The sequence below is a fragment of the Orycteropus afer genome, unplaced genomic scaffold, assembly GCF_000298275.1.
Source record: "Orycteropus afer afer isolate SDZICR_OR568_19922 unplaced genomic scaffold, OryAfe1.0 scaffold00093, whole genome shotgun sequence".
NCBI classification, from domain to species: Eukaryota; Metazoa; Chordata; class Mammalia; order Tubulidentata; family Orycteropodidae; genus Orycteropus; species Orycteropus afer.
In genome coordinates this window covers 3746287-3762779 of record NW_006921680.1, presented here as the reverse complement: position 1 = coordinate 3762779, position 16493 = coordinate 3746287, and the positions used below count along the sequence as shown (strand labels likewise).

The following is a 16493-nucleotide window of genomic DNA, read 5'->3' as shown; positions in this document are numbered from 1 at the left end:
CTCAAATCCTGATGCCACGTTATTCTCCATATAGTCCATCTTCTCACATTATTTTCTCAGCATACAACTTGAATAAGTATGGTGAAAGGATACAACTGTAACACATTCCCTTCCTGATTTTAGCCATGCAGTATCCCCTTGTTGTGTTCCCACGACAGCCTCCTGGTCTATGTACAGGTTCCTCATGAGCACAATTAAGTGTTCTAAAAGTCCCATTCTTCTCAAAGTTATTCATAATTTGTTATGATCCACACAATCGAAGGCTTTGCATAGTCATTAAAACACAAATAAACATCTTTCTGGTATTCTTTGCTTTGAGACAAGATCCATCTGATATCAGCTATGATATCCCTCATTCCATGTCCCCTTCTGAATCAGCTTGCATTTCTGGAAGTTCTCTGGCAATATACTGCTGCTACCATTTTTAAATTGTCCTCAGTAATATTTTACTTGCATGTTATATTAATGATATTATTTGATAATTTCCACATTTTGTGAGATCACCTTTCTTTGAAATGGCTACAAATATGGATCTCTTCCAGTCAGTTGGCCAAGTAGCTGTTTTCCAAATCTCTTGTCATACCCAAGTGAGTGCCTCCAGAGGGGCATCTTTTTGTTGAAACATCTCAGTGGGTATTGTCTATTCCCAGAGCCTTGTTTTTTTTTTTTTTTTTTTTTTTTTTTTTTTTTGCCAATTTCTTTAGTGCAGCTTTGACATCTTCCTTTAATACCACTGGTTCTTGATCATATGCCACCTCCTGAATTGGATGGTCATCTACAAATTCTTTTTGGTATAGTGACTCTGTATTCCATCCATCTTCTTTTGATGTGTCCATCATTCAACATATTGCCCATGAAATCTTTCAATATTGCAATTTGAGGCTTAATTTTTTCCTCAATTCTTTCAGCTTGAGAAATGCCAAGCGTGTTCTTCCCTTTTGGATTTCTAATTCCAACTCTTGGACATTTCATTATAAAAACTGACTTTATCTTCTTTGAAATCTTTTGCTCAGCTCTTTTAACCTGTCAATTCCCCCATTTGTTTTAGCTACTCTTTGTTCTAGGCCAAGTTGCAGAGTCTCCTCTGACATCCACTTTGGTCTTCTTTTCCTCTTCTCTCTTTTTAATGACCTTTTGCTTTCTTTATGGATGATGTTCTTGATGCCATCTCACAATTCCTCTGGTTTTTGGTCACTGGTGTTCAATGGATCAAATCCACTCTTTAGATGGTCTCTAAATTCAGGAGGGATAAAATCAAGGTTATACTTTGGCTCTTGTGGAGTTGTTTTAATTGTCTTCAATTTCAACTTGAACTTGTATATGAGCAGTTGATGGTCTGTTTCACAATCAGCTCCTGACCTTGTTTTGGCTGAAGATACTGAGCTTCCCCATCGCCTCTTGCCACAGATGTAGTCAATCTGATTCCTTTGTACTCTGTTTGGTGAAGTCCATGTGTACAGCTGCTGTGTGTACTGTTGAAAAAAGGTATTTGCAATGAATAAGTTGCTGGTTTTGCAAAATTCTAACATGCGATCTCTAGTGTCATTTCTATCACCAAGACCGTATTTTCCAACTACCAGTGATTCTTCTTTGTTTCTAACTTTTGCATTCCAGTCACCAGTGATAGTAAGCACATCCTGATTGCGTGTTTGGTCAATTTCAGACTGCAGAAGTTGGTAAAAATCTTCAATTTCCTCATCTTTGGCTTTGGTGGCTGGTGTATAAATTTGAATAATAGTTATATTAACTGGTATTTCTCATAGGTGTATGGATATTATCCTGTCACTGACAGCACTGTACTTCAGGAGAGATCTTGAAACATTCTTTGTGATGATGAATGCCATGCCATTCTCCTTAAATTTGTCATTCCTGGCATAGTAGATCATATGGTTGTCCGATTCAAAATGGCCAAAACCTGCCCATTTCAGCCCAGTAATGCCTAGGATATCAATCTTTATGCATTCTATTCCATTTTTGACAACTTCCAATTTTCCTTGATATATACTTCGTACATTCCATGTTCCGATCATTAATGGATATTTGTAGCTGTTTCTTCTTGAGTTGTGCCACATCAGCAAAATAAGGTCCTGAAAGCTTTACTCCATCCACATCATTAAGGTCGGCTCTATTCTGAGGAGGCAGCTCTTTCCTAGTCATATTTTGAGTGCCTTCCGACCCAAGGGGCTCATCCTCTGGCACCATATCAGATAATGTTTCAGGGCTATTTTTCAGAAATATACTAGTCTGTGTTTCATTGCTATTCATAAGGTTTTCACTGGCCAATTCTTTGAGAAATGGATGGCCTTTTCCTTCTTCTAAGTATGTCTTAGGCTGGAAGCTCTGCAGAAACCTGTCTACCATGGCTAACCCTGTTGGCACTTGAAACACTGGTGCCACAGCCTCTAGACTCAAGCAACACATAAGCCACCACAGGACAACAAACTGACAGATGAGTTTGTCTCCCTTAGCTGTTCCAAACTGCTCCATTCCTGCTTCCTAGCCTTCCCTACCAGTTTTGGCCCAGTGCTAGCCCTCCAAAAATCTGTCTGCCACTGCCTCCTGGCCTTCCCTGCCAGTACTGGCCCTTCAGAAGCCGTCTGCCGTCGTCTCCCAGGCTTCCCTGACAGTTCCAGCCCTCCAAAAAGCCATCTGCCACCGCCTCCCAGCTGTCCCTACCAGTTCTGGCCCTCCAAAAAGCCCGCATATAGAGTATGAATTATTTATAAGATTTTAGCTGCAGAAATTTGAAAATTCTTAGCCTGATAAAGGCAAATTCATCAACCTCAAAACACAACTATGGGCTTTTTTTTAAGTTCTTAAGTCAGTAAAATTATTTTCTTCTAAGTAATGTTTTCAAAACAAGTTACTTTTATAAGTAAATATTTTTAGCTAAAAGACAAAATTAAGAATTATTTCATAATCTTGCTCCTTCCAATGTAAATTACAATTCATGAATGGTTATAAAAATATATCTTCCCTATAAATTCTCCAGATTATCTAACATATTGTATTAATAAAAAAGCCAGTCAAAGTTGGGATTGTGAAATAAAATGTATAAAAGATTCTGTTTAAGTTAAAACTTACTATGGCAGACAGAAACAGTCTAAATACCTCCACTATATTGCTGTAATTTATTAAATCTAAGATGTCAGCAATTTATAAACCAATCCATGCCACTCCAAAATATAAAATGCTGACAAACTATGACATATACTAAGATGCTATTGATTACAAGATGCATTCCAATTTCAAAGACATTAAATGTTAAAAAAGAAAGATAAACATACTGTGGAATCAGTGACAGACATCATTATTTTCTTGTGTTAAATACTTTTTGAAATAAGATCTGGGGATTGGACATGTTCGACTGAGATTTTTTTTTTTCTTGCTTTACATTTAGACTATTCTTTTAATAAGCCCTTGTAAATGTACCTTGAAGGAGCTCTGGCAAAAAGCATTTGACTGCTAACCAGAAGGTTCATGGTTCAAACCCAACAGCTACTCCATGGAAGGAAGACTGGGCAATCTATCTCTGTAAAGATTTACTGCCTCAGAAACCCAAAGGTGATCGCTGTAAGTTGGAATTGACTTAATGTCAGTGAGTTTTTTTTTTTTTAAATGCACCATGTGTGCCTAGGAATAGGACCCAGAACATAATAAGAGGTCAATATATTTAAATAATGTTTTCATCAAGTTCAGGGAATGGCTTAGCTGTAAGAACCATGAGATATCATAGAATGGTAAAAGAATATTATTTTCTAAGCTTAAATGAGTGGTATTAAAGTGATATTATCTGTAGTATAGATGGCTCAAGTAACTTCACAAGTTTTAGGGTTTGGTGAGGGGAAGAAAGCAAATTATCAGTGGCAAACTATATAGACAAATAGATAATTTCGGTTAGGAATAAAAGGCAGCATTTTAAGGTCATATTTACCTTTGTCTAGACAGTGTCTGCTATGGTACCTGGTATACAGTATACAGTGTGTATTCATAAAATGAAAGCCTACTGAATGAAGACAGTAAGCTTAACTCACTGCCAAGAATACAATTTATGGTACTTGTGGCAGCTTCAGATTTCAGTCATAGTTTTAGTCACTGCTTTCCAATATGATTGCAGTTTGGTGATGGACAGAGAAGACAGTTTTGCCTTCAATTTTGGCTTCAACTCATTAGCACATTTTTAAGGTTTGCCTTGCTGTAGCCCACACTGTTGTCTATGTGAGAGAGTGGTCACTGAATGCCTTGAGAAAGTTTCCTTAAGCACCACATACACATAAGAGTCAAAGTCAACCTCCCACTGTTGGCCATTCTGAGCTCCTGAAGGGCAGAAGCTGGGTCCAGTCACTTTTATGTCCCTGGTACCTGCAGTGGTACATGACCATAGTGTGGAGACAAGGATGGTGAGTTTAGCTCACTACTCTGCTTATTGAGAAACCCACAGCTAGTCCTTATCCAGGAAGGAAGAGAGGGAAGCAGTGAATGTTAACATAAGACAGAGAAGTTGGTCAATTTACAATTGCTTCAAAATGATTTACCTCATTATCATTAGAGATATTCTGAATTTCCAAAATGTCAACTCATATCTCTGGCTAAATATGAGATAAAAAACATATATATCAAGGTTAGATTTTGTAAAAATTTGGTATTATACTATAAATTAACATGTGGTTAAGAGTTGTAACTGAATACAAACAGTAAAATAAATGTTATCTACATGTGTCAGCCACTGTAATATTAAGAAAAATTACAACTAAACTACCATTACAAAGGGATGTATATTTAACATCCTTCTAGTACTAATTACACTCTAGGCCGACTATATAAAGGTAGCTATTAGTCAGCAATCTTCTGAACACACTGACTAAACACAACTGTTGGCAAAACCAGTAGACTAGCCAAACTGAAAGCAGGCATATCATCTAAGGTGGAATGGCAGCCTTGGGGTTTTATTTTTATCTTTGCTGCTTTTTTTCAAAGCTTATAGTTAACTTTGCTTACCAAGTTAGGGAAGGGCAGCCCATGGGAAGCATTTTCAGGAGGGCTGAAATTGTCAATACTGACAAAAAAATTTCAAATACTATATAATTTAGTTTTTCTCTCTAGACTTGCAAAATGAAAGTAATTCATTTAAATGTTCACTAAGTTTGGAAGTTAAATGAAAGAAAGAAAAATTCAATCCTGTGTTCTTTAGAGTTAATGACTCTGCTTCAAGAGTTTTATAGCACTATTCAAGCCTTTAAACTTATGAGTTAAATGCTGATCTAATCTTCAGAAGGTTATTGTGCCTTTTTGAAAGGTACTCATTTAAAACTTGTTTGGCTAGGTATTTCTTGTTCGTTCTTGGAAAAACAAGTAACTCAGTATTTCACAGGAGACACCACTGATATCTATAGAAAATATTTTCTATTTCAGTCTACTTAAAAATCACATAAGCAAAACCAACTACAATTTTCGATAACCTCTGGGAGCACAGACTCTGAAAATAAGCAATTAAACTGTACAGAATTTTGGAACAACAGTCTCATAACAAATACTGGGCTAATACTGGGGTCTGTAATCCTGAATCCCGTACACTGTGACATAGTTAACAGTACTTCTCACTGCTCTGGGGTAACCATTCTTTAAAAGTAACATACGTCCCTGAGGACACAGGCAAGTCCACTCTGCAAGGCTACCACATACCAACAGGTGTAGCCATTACTGTTGAAAACCTTATCAAACCAGGTATTATCTGAATTATAAAAATACCACAGACCTACCTTTTTGTGTGTATATGCAGTTCTTAACAGGCCTTCTGAAATTTCACATACCTACTGCCAGGCTGTACCATTTACTAAAACCTCTGTCTAAAATGTTGATTCATTCCAATCAGAAATACACAAATGAGCCCTTTTGCTGGCAGTGCCCCATTTCATAAAGGATCTTAATGGAGAGTTCTGGGTAAGTCCTACATTCTTAATTCTTTTCTGAGTATTTTCTGAGTATATGTGTCAGATTCCGAGTTCCTTGAGGGTGGAGATCATGTCATATCCATCCCTTTATCTTTGCGCACTAAGCATTTAACAAAGTACTTACCATTATTAAGGGCTGACAAATGTTTGTTCAATGAATAAGAAACAAACAATAAATTGATCTATTAGCACCTTCATTAATTAGGCTACTGTTTACAGGTTACTGTTAACAGGTAACTTTGCAATAGTAACAACTGTCATTATGTGAAAATACTGAGTTAACTTGCTTCCAGCACCTTTCCTTTCAAAGCTGTGCAGTATAGCAGGGAGAACTTTTCCCTGATGGTGTGGTGTAAAGCTCTAGACTATAGTTATAGCTCTTGGCTCTACCAGTTGTGTGATTTTAGACAAGAAACTTTCCATAAGCATCAAAAATAGAGTTTAGTTTTTAAAATACAGTTAGTTTTTAAAATAATACTGAAACACATATCTTTCTAAAATTTTCACCAGCTGCATTTTCAGTATCCAATTAAATAGAGAGACAGAGCTATGCTGATTTTTAGAAAGCTTAACCTATATAACAATAACTACAACAAAACCCTACAGAAAGATGAAGCTTTTGGAAACCTGGTGCATTATATCAATGTACCCTTCTGAATGCTGTAATTTGAACACTTCCATACAGTAACCCAAGTGAATCTTACCAGCTATCTTTTCTGTTCACTTATGTGGACTATAGAAATTTATAACCCCAGTAAATCTTTAGTTATGTGCATCCTAGGTATATGGTTAGAGCTCTTCAGAACCGACAAGGCATTTTTGGTTAGTTTATTCAGCTCCTGATATTCATGAGTTTAGAAGTCAGAATCAATCAAACCTGTAGATATTTCCTAGTCCCGAAGATACCTTCAAGGACCATCCCATTTCCTGAGCACCCTCTCCCACTAAGGGAAAGCAGTAGAACTAATTGTAAAAGACAGAATTACATTTTTTTGTGTATGCTGCTGCCCTACTGTGATGGTAAAAATACAGGTAATCAATGGTTCTCAGATTTTTCACTAACCGTTTCCTACTATATGTTGTTTAATTTTCAGTCTCCAATTTTTTGGAAGAAAATTTTAACCTAAGAGTACATGCTAAACACAAAATTAAATATGCTTAAAAGCTAACCTCATAAGACCCAAATTCTAGCCTTCTAAAGATATTACTGAGGGAAAAAAAGCCCGTAGTTAGTAACAAGGAGCAGCAGAACGATGCAGTGGTTAGGATGGATCTCACCAGGGAAACAGGAAATAATTCTAACACTATGTGCTACTTTTAAAACATGAAATTGTAACAGTGATTCAGTCATGGTTAAAACATGCCTATATATTGTTATGTGCCGTCGAGTTGGCCCCGACTCATAGTGACCCCTCCTTGGGTTTCCGAGGCAGTATCACTACGGAAGTAGGATTGCCCAAACTTCCTTCCAAGGAGTGGCTGGTGGGTTTGAACCACCAGCCTTCTGGTTAGCAGTCAAGTGCTTTTAGCCACTATGCTACCAGAGCTCCTATTACGTAACAGTTAATGCATATTTTTGATGATGTTTGATGTAAAGACTGTAATTTGCTAACTAGATTTACCAAATCCCTTCTAGGAAAACTTAAAATTTCTGAAACACTATATTAAAAACAACTAAAATTTCTCATTAAGAAAAAGCTCCTTTTTGTGAAATAAACCTTCCAATTTAAAGCCCTAAACATTTTCCAGAACTCTGTAAGCATGCTTCCTCAGAGAGGTTTTTAAAGTAATCAATACAGGCAATGTTAAACTATCATGGTTCTGGAGAAAGACAGAAGAGCACTGTATAGAAGACCCTCACATTTGTGACTCCCCGTATTCCCTGTGGGCTGTGCCAACCCACTCTCTCCCCTGTAATGACTCTTTGTTTTTACTAAGTCCCAAAGGGCTGGGGAGAGTTCTGCAATGAGAAAGGGGGAGGGGTGGATGGAATGCAGCTGCAGACTTTGAAACAATGCTGAGTCCATATATTTTGTTCCCAGTTAGAATAATCAAACATGGACTGAGGCAGGGGGTACAAGAAGAACAGTACCCAGAATAAGCAACGTAAGGCCAACCATCTCAGCTCTCAGTTACCAACACCCCTCAGCCCACTCTACTCTATTAAATGGAGGACTTTGAAATGGTTCTTCCCAGATCAGTCATGGCCAAGAAAGAGAAACCAGAACAGACACAAATTTGTAAAATGTGGGTGTACTGGAATAACCTGAATGGGGAAAATTAGTTTGCTATCCTGCTAGAATCATAATCTCTCTCTTAGAAAACAAAAGCAGTGTGCATGTTGCATAGTAACCAAATCTCTTAACCAACAGAGTTGGAAACAATGGTGCCCAGCTCAAAGATGGTGGCTGAACACACCAGTTTGAATGTGTGTCATTTGTCATAGTCCTGGCAATGATCCAATCTCCTGCATCAGGCTCCTGGAAGGACTCACTATGCTTCTTCTATGTCTCCCATTCTGGGCCTTCGGCATGTAAGTTTTCTCACTCCAATTATCATTCTGGGACACTCACATTTTAAAAATTTGGGTTTGTTCATATTTCACTACATCAGTTGTGACTGAATTGGTTTGAACCTGTTCAAAGCCCAGACTAAGTCCAATTAACCATCCCCCTGGGTTAATAATATTATCTGTTAAAATTCAAATACTCAGTAAGATTTAAAACTACCAGTTATTTATATATGTTACTTTTATCAGTGAAGTAGTATTTTAGGAAGTAATGGTGTAGTGGAGCAGGCAAAGATGAAATGGGGGAACTTAGACACATGAGAAGGAGCCCTTGTGGTACAACAGGCGAGCACTCAGCTGTTAACCAAAATCTCAGTGGTTCGTACCCACCAGCTACTCCACAGGAGAAAGATTTGATAATCTGCTTCTGTAAAGATTATAGCCTAGGAAACTCTATGTGCCAGTTCTATTCTGTCATATAGAGTCACTATGAGTTGGTATTGACTCAATGATCCACAACAATAACAACATGAAATGGGGGTAGGTGGGTATTGTTGAAGTGGTAGGTAGGAGAAATCAGAAAGAGAGGCCCAAAGTATCAAATTTAAATTGCCTGTTTTTCAGTGGTGCTAGGGCCTGGGGCAACTGGAATGCCAGAGAAAACCAGATTCCTTTTAAGAGTGTTAAAAGCTATAAATGTCTGTATTGAGAGTTTTGGAAACTGATACAATTTAGTTCCACACAAGGTGTCTCCTTTCAGTCAAACATGGTACATCTGAAGAAAAGTCCTTCACTCTGATGTCTCAACCATGAGAAAGAGAGAACTAAGGACAGAAGCAGTCTCATGACAAGGTGACAGTCTTATAGCTGTCAGCATGGGAAAAGCAGCTCAAACCTTACTCCCCGACCCTAGGCCTTGACCTTTGCCAGAGTATCCACCACCGACCATTTATGGAGCCCTGCAGGGGTCATCGACTCAGGCCTGCCTCTGTAACATCCCTCTGGATATTACTGATGCCATTAAAATCTGCAAGAAAACTCAAGAAGTCTTTTAAGTAAAAAGGTGAAACTGGCTCCTCAAATACAGAATCAACGTGCACAGAAACTACCTAAAAAGCTATAAAAAAAAAAAAAAAAAAAAAAGCTTCTTCCAATTAGGACTCCATTCATAAACATTCAGTTACTAAGAAGGGGGAAAAAAAAAAGATAAAAGGACTTCTTTGTAAAAGCAAAGCTCTGACATCCACACAAACATGCCCTTCAAGTTACCTTTTCACAACAGATTTACAAGTATTCTTAGTCTGTGCTGAACAATTCATCTTTTGACTCTTGCAATGTTTTAAGTTACAAAATTTACAAAGATTTTATTTATTTACATCAACATATTTGCATTCTGTGACATAACTAACCAAGAATTCACGAGTATGTAGATTTACAATAATTAGGTTTAGAAGCCTCCCTGCTAAGCTTGCCTTTTCTCCATAGCTCAAAAATTCATTTATGGATTTCCAAATCTCTATACTATGCCAGTACAGAGACAAATACAGAAATGCATATTAATTTAAGTGAGGACACAAATAAGAATGATTCGGTCTACTGTTCATTTTATTAATAAATATTAATGTTGATTATAAAAAAATGCTGACATTATTCCTGTAAAGTTTATCATTAATTTATAAATACAAAAATAACAGGTTCATTTTATTAGGAATTATCACTTGCTACATTTTTCTATGCAGCAATAAAATAGACACAGAAAATTTTATTTACCCTGTGTGCTGGAAAAGCTCATTTTTCTATTTACACATCTCATTTCCTAGTATGTACAATTAAAACAATTAAGTGCACAGAGAGAAAACTTTAGTTAATAGTAGCAATCACATAATCATAACTTTCCTGAAATTAATAATTTCTTACAGATGTTTCACTGTGGTAAACAAAATATTATGATAATACCTTAAGTATGCTATACATCAATAAAACATTAAAAACACAATTTCTCATAATTTGAAGAAAACTAAACACTCTCAGTATTACATAACATTCATGCCATCAAATACACTTTGATTCACAGTGACCCTACAGATAGAGTAGAACTGCCTGACAAGGTTTTTAAAGGGTTTCTAAAGCTGCCACATCTTTTCCCCGTGGAGTGGCAGGTGGGTTCAAACTGCTGACCTTCTGGTTAGCAGATGAGTGCTTAACCATTGCACTACCAGTACTCCTTAAATATTACATAAAGTATATCTTAATTTTTTTTAACAAAAATTAAGAAAGAAGATAATTCAAGTGTCTTAATGATGTCAGACATTTACATTTGGCCACAATGTTCATAAAATATGAATGAGTTATTATAACAGTAAAAAGTCCAAATAAAAAATTTAAAAAGTTAAATATAATAGCATGTAAGAAGACTATTAGATTTTCTTGCTAAATTAATAAGAGTACTCACCCCCTGGAGCCCTTGAAACTGAATTGAAGGTTGAAAAGGAATTAAATTCTATTAAAAGAAACATAAGAAACAAACAATTAACCTTGGTTACAGTGACACAGAGCTGTTTAAACTTTAATCTGTGCATTTCATCAGTGCTATATTCTATGATAATATCTTTTTATTATGTAGTTTATTTGTCATTAAGATGCCTGGATGAACAATACATTGTTTAAATTTTTTTGAGCCACATAATTCAAAACTAACTTTTGGTAGTATAGCCAACCATGTTTTTGAAACTGGCATAAAATGATTAGTAGAATAATTTAATTTTATGTTAAAAAACATATCCTTGCTTAGTTTTCTAGCATGTGTTTAATAGAGACGGGGAGAAGGAAGAAACAGTTGGAGAAACTGCAAAATTCAATAGGTTGCTAGAAATATAGAACTAAGATATTTGAGAATGAGCTGTGGCTATTTCCTTACATTTTACTAGAGGTTAATTTTTGGTTAAGAGTCAAACAGGTTATTACTTTTCTCAAAAGCCTCTCACCAGAACACAATCTTTAGGACAACATTTTGTTTTACTATGAGCTTTTTCCCTCTCTAACCTCAATATTTTATCATAGAGTTGTGCACTTAGAAAAAAGCAGTAATTGTAAATGGTAATCATCTGCTTCGTCCGAATGATTTCCTATACCCACAGTTATAGTATGTTTTACTGTGGCAGTGCTTTTCCAAACTGGTAACAGAAATTCACGGGAAATCAGATGTATGTAATGTTTAATAATATATCAGCTTGTAAACTATACTTCACACCTTCATATCCAAATCCAATGCACAAAACTAAAATAGTAGTTTCTGGTTCTTGTCTCTGCCCTAAATATAAACAAGAGACACCTGTGTGCCCCTCGCCTCAGCCACAGCTCATTACCTACTATTTCCCAATACTTTTCTGTGGATTTAAAAGTTTGCTAATCAGGATGATAATAAACTAAAGAGAAATAAGGAAATGATATATATACTTCTTTGATAGACAGATGAGCTGCATGTAAAATCAAGTGGTAACATTTACTATTTTATTATTATTTATAAAAATGGAAAGTGACTTCTTGGATAAATATTACAAGGGATAGTTATTCATTATTCATTATTCTACCACCATTTGACTTTAGACTTACCAGAAGAATCAAACTACTACTAAGTGACAAATTCATTTCATGGCGTTTTTTAAAACAAGGGAAAAGTAAAAAGATAATGCTTTAATTTTTAAAATCCAATTTTTAGTAGTAATCCATTTTAATTCATGGTCTTTTGTGAACATATGAACTACAGATTAACTTCCCACAGGGGGAAACCCCACCCCAAACCACCTAGCAAGGCTAAACCTCTTCGAAGTAAGTAAAGCAAGCCTGCAGGAACTCTGGATAGTGTGTGGAAGGAAGAAGGTTCTGCAATTTAGGCAACACAGGTACCAGGTTCCAGCTTCCATACTACTATTTCCATCAACCCTGCCTCCTGAATCTCCTTCAAAGCACCAGCATAGAACATCTATCTGGTCTGTAGCATACTTCCTTGCCTCTTTTCAACCTGGAGGCTATCTTCAGCTCACAAGACCAATTTGTGACATAGTGCCTAAGGCATTTGACTGCTAACCAGAAGGCTAGCAGTTCAAGCCCACCAGCCACTCCTGGGAAGGAAGACTAGGCAATCTACTTCCGAAAAGATAACACCTTGGAAACCCAAGGAGGGGTCGCTATGAGTCGGAACCAACTTGACAGCGGGCAGTTTTTTTGGTTTTCTATCAAGTTTATTAGTCAAACATACACAAACTTTTCTCAATTTTCAAACTGCTGACACCAGCACCAGACATTATCTTTCATGCACATACAGACATTGGTCCTTCATTATCCTCCTATCTCTGATCAGGTCTCTCACTGCAAAAGTCAGTGCTTTTTTTTTCCCTTTCCTCTCTAGATCCACTCCCTCTAGGAGGCTCACATCATCTGTTTGGTGATAACTCTGAATTCCTCTATATTCTTCAATTTGCATCTCACCACAGTCTGCAACTTCCCACTGCCTAAAGGGCATGGTACATCAGAAAATCTCAATGAAAGCAAAACATGGCAGACACTAAACTAACTGGTCCTATGTCTAACCAAAATGGTACCCTTTTCCAATTTTCTGGCAGTGGCACTTTGATCTTCTTGGTTCTTACAGGCTTACAATCTTAGTGTTAATTTAAAGTCTCTCTTCTCCAACACTCTACATTCTATCAGGCATTCACATGTCACTAGAATCACAGAATTCTGAATCCAGGAAAGGCCTTAGAGAAAATATAGTTGACACATACAACCCTCACACTCACCTCTCACAAGCCATGTGTTCTTCTAAGCTGAGACTAGAATGTAAAATCAATCCTATTTTGCCAAGCTGTTTTTCTTCTAGTACCAGTGTTCCACCCACATGTGCTATGGAAGATACAGAGTATGGGGCCTAATCTCTCATACTAGAGAGTTTTTATTCCAGTTGGGGAGAATTTGACACTGATTAAATACTGTAAAGGCAGGAGAAGAACTGATGCATTTGAACTGCAGTGTTGGTGAAGAACAATGAATAAACCAGGACTGACAGAACAAACAAATCAGTCTTAGAAGAATGGAGTCAGAATGTCATTTGAAGTGAAGATGGTGAGACTCTGGCTTGCTTACTTTGGGCACATCATCAGGAAAAAACAATCACTAGAAAAGGACATCATGGTTGGTAAAATACAGGGTCAGAGAAATGAGGGAAACCCTCAATGAGATGGACTGAAACTATAGCCAAAAAATTGACTCCAACACACCAACAATCATGAAAATGGTACTGGGCTGGGCAGTGTTACAATTTGTTATACATAAAGTCTCTAGGAGTTGGAGTTGAATCACAGGCACATAATAATGATGACAAGGATGACAACAACAACAATAAAAAGACACTAGGCTAAGTGCTAACTAGAAGTGCAGTAAGAATTCTCCAAAAGGAGAAAAAAGTATGTTAGAATGTTGATCTTAGATGCTGTCAAGTTGGCTCCAATTCATAGCAACTCTATGTACAACAGAATGAAACACTGCCCAGTCCTGTGCCAGCCTCACAATCCTTGCTATACCTGAGCCCACTGCTGAACCAGTGTCAATCCATCTCATTGAGGGTCTTCCTCTTTTTCACTGACCCTCCACTTTACCTAGCATGATATCCTTCTCCAGGGAATGGTCCCTTCTGACAGCATGGCCAAAATAGGGGGGACAGAGCCTGGCCATTCTTGTTTCCAAGGATTATTCCAGCTGCACTTCTTCTAGGACAGATTTGTTCATTCTTCTGGTAGTCTATGGTACTCTCAGTATTCTTCACCAACACCACAACTCAAAAGCATCAACTCTTCTTCCGTCTTCCTTATTCACTGTCTAGCTTTCACACGCAGATGAAGTAACTGAAAATACCATGGCTTGGGTTAGGCTCACGTTAGTCTTCAATGTGACATCTTTGCTCTTCAACACTTTAAAGAGATCTTTTGCACCAGATGTGCCCAGTGCAGTATGATGTCTGATTTCTTGGCTGCTGCTTCCACGGATGCTGATTGTGGAACAAAGTAATATGAAATCTTTGACAGTTTCAACCTTTTTCCATTTATTGTGATGCTGCTTATTGGTCCAGTTGTGAGGGTTTCCCTTTTCCTTTTGTTGAGGTGTAATTCATACTGCAGCTGGTAGTCTTTATCAGTAAGTGCTTCATGTCATCTTCATGTTCAGCAAGGAAAGTTGTGTCATCTGCATATCACAGGTTCTTAATGAGTCTTCCTTCAATTCTGATACTGTGTTTTTCTTCATGTAGTCCAGCTTCTTGGATTATTTGTTCAGCAAACAGATTGAATAAGTATGGTGAAAAGATACAACCCTGACACTTCCTGATTTTAAACCATGCAGTATCCCCTTGTTCTGTTCAAAGGGTAGCCTCTTGGTCTATGTACAAGTTCCTCATGAGCACAATGAAGTGTTCTGGAAGTTCCATTCTTCTCAACGTTATCTATAGTTTATTATGATCCACACAGTTGAATGCTTTTGCATAGACAATAAAACACAGGTAAACAGCTTTCTGGTATTCTCTCCTTTCAATAAGTTTCATTTGACATCAGCAATGACACCTCTCCTTCCATGTACTCTTCTGAAACCAGCTTGCATTTCTGGAAGTTCCCTGTCAATACAATGCTGTAACCATTTTTGAATTATCTTCAGAAAAATGTTAGTTGTGTGTGCTATTAATGATCACCAAAAACCAAACCAAACTCACTGCTGTCAAGTTGGTCCGGATTCATAGTGACCCCTCCTTAGGTTTCTGAGGCAGTATCTCTACAGAAGTAGATTCCCCAGGCTTCCTTCCAAGGAGTGGCTAGTAGGTTTGAACTGCCAGCCTTCTCGTTAGCAGTCAAATGTCTTAGGCACTATACCACCAGAGCTCCTGATATTCATAATACTGTTTGATAATTTCCATACTCTGTTGGATCACTTTTCTTTGGGTTTCTGAGGTGGTATCACTACAGAAGTAGATTGCCCAATCTTCCTTCCGAGGAGTATGGCTGGTGGGTTTGAACTGCCAGCCTTCTGGTTAGCAGTCAGATGCCTTAGGCACTATGCCACCAAAACAAAGCAAACTCCTCCACTTAGGAACCAGACCACACTCTCCTATCTATAGAACAGACCAATTTCATCTTCTACTTCCTCCCCACTATAATTCAGCCATGTTAGTTTTTGTTAGTTTGTTATTTTGTAAGCATTTTGCTCTCTATTTCTACCTCCTACTTGTTTTTTTCAAGCTAGTCAACCTACTGGAAGAGATTCATTATTCATGTCTATTCCAAACAAAGGTGATCCAATAGAATGCAAAAATTATCAAACAATATTAATGTCACATGCAAGTAAAATTGTGCTGAAAATAACTCAAAAGCAGTTCCAGTAGCACATCATCAGGGAATTGCCAGAAATTCAAGGTGGATTCTCAAGATGATGTGAAAAAAGGGATATTACTGCTGATTTAAGATGGACCTTGGCTGAAAACAGAGAAGACCAGAAAGGTGTGTTTTATTGACTATGCAAATGCATTTATCTTGTGGATCAAATTACGGATAACATTGTGAAGAATGAGAATTCAGACTTTTAATCGTGTTCATGTGGAACCTGCACATAGACCAAGAGGTAGACATTTGAACAGAAGAAGGGGATACGGCATGGTTTAAAATCAGGAAAGGTATGCATCAGGGTTGTACCTTTTACCATACTTATTCAATCCTTATGCTGAGCAAATAATCTGAACAGACAGACCATACAAAGGAGAATGTGCATCAGGACTGGAAGAAGACTCATTAACCGCCTGTGATATGCAGATGACACAGCCTTGCTAGCTAACAGCAAGGAGGACTTCAAGCATTCACTGATGAATTTCAAACACTACAGCCCTCACAACGGATTTCACCTCAGTATCATAGTAGCATAGTGGCTAAAGCACTTGACTGCTAACCAGAAGGCTGGCGGTTCAAACCCACCAGCCACTCCTCGGAAGGAAGGTTGGG

The 16493-nt window shown here is 37.4% G+C and overlaps 1 protein-coding gene across 1 annotated transcript in view; it reads right to left on the bottom strand.

The window, feature by feature from the left end:
* ELL2 (elongation factor for RNA polymerase II 2) overlaps positions 1-16493 on the bottom strand; it is a 94078-nt gene that overhangs the window by 64376 nt on the left and 13209 nt on the right. The window contains exon 2 of the mRNA XM_007942544.1: positions 10913-10960. Within this exon, the coding sequence (XP_007940735.1) occupies positions 10913-10960 (48 nt within the window). The remainder of the gene's footprint in view (positions 1-10912; positions 10961-16493) is intronic.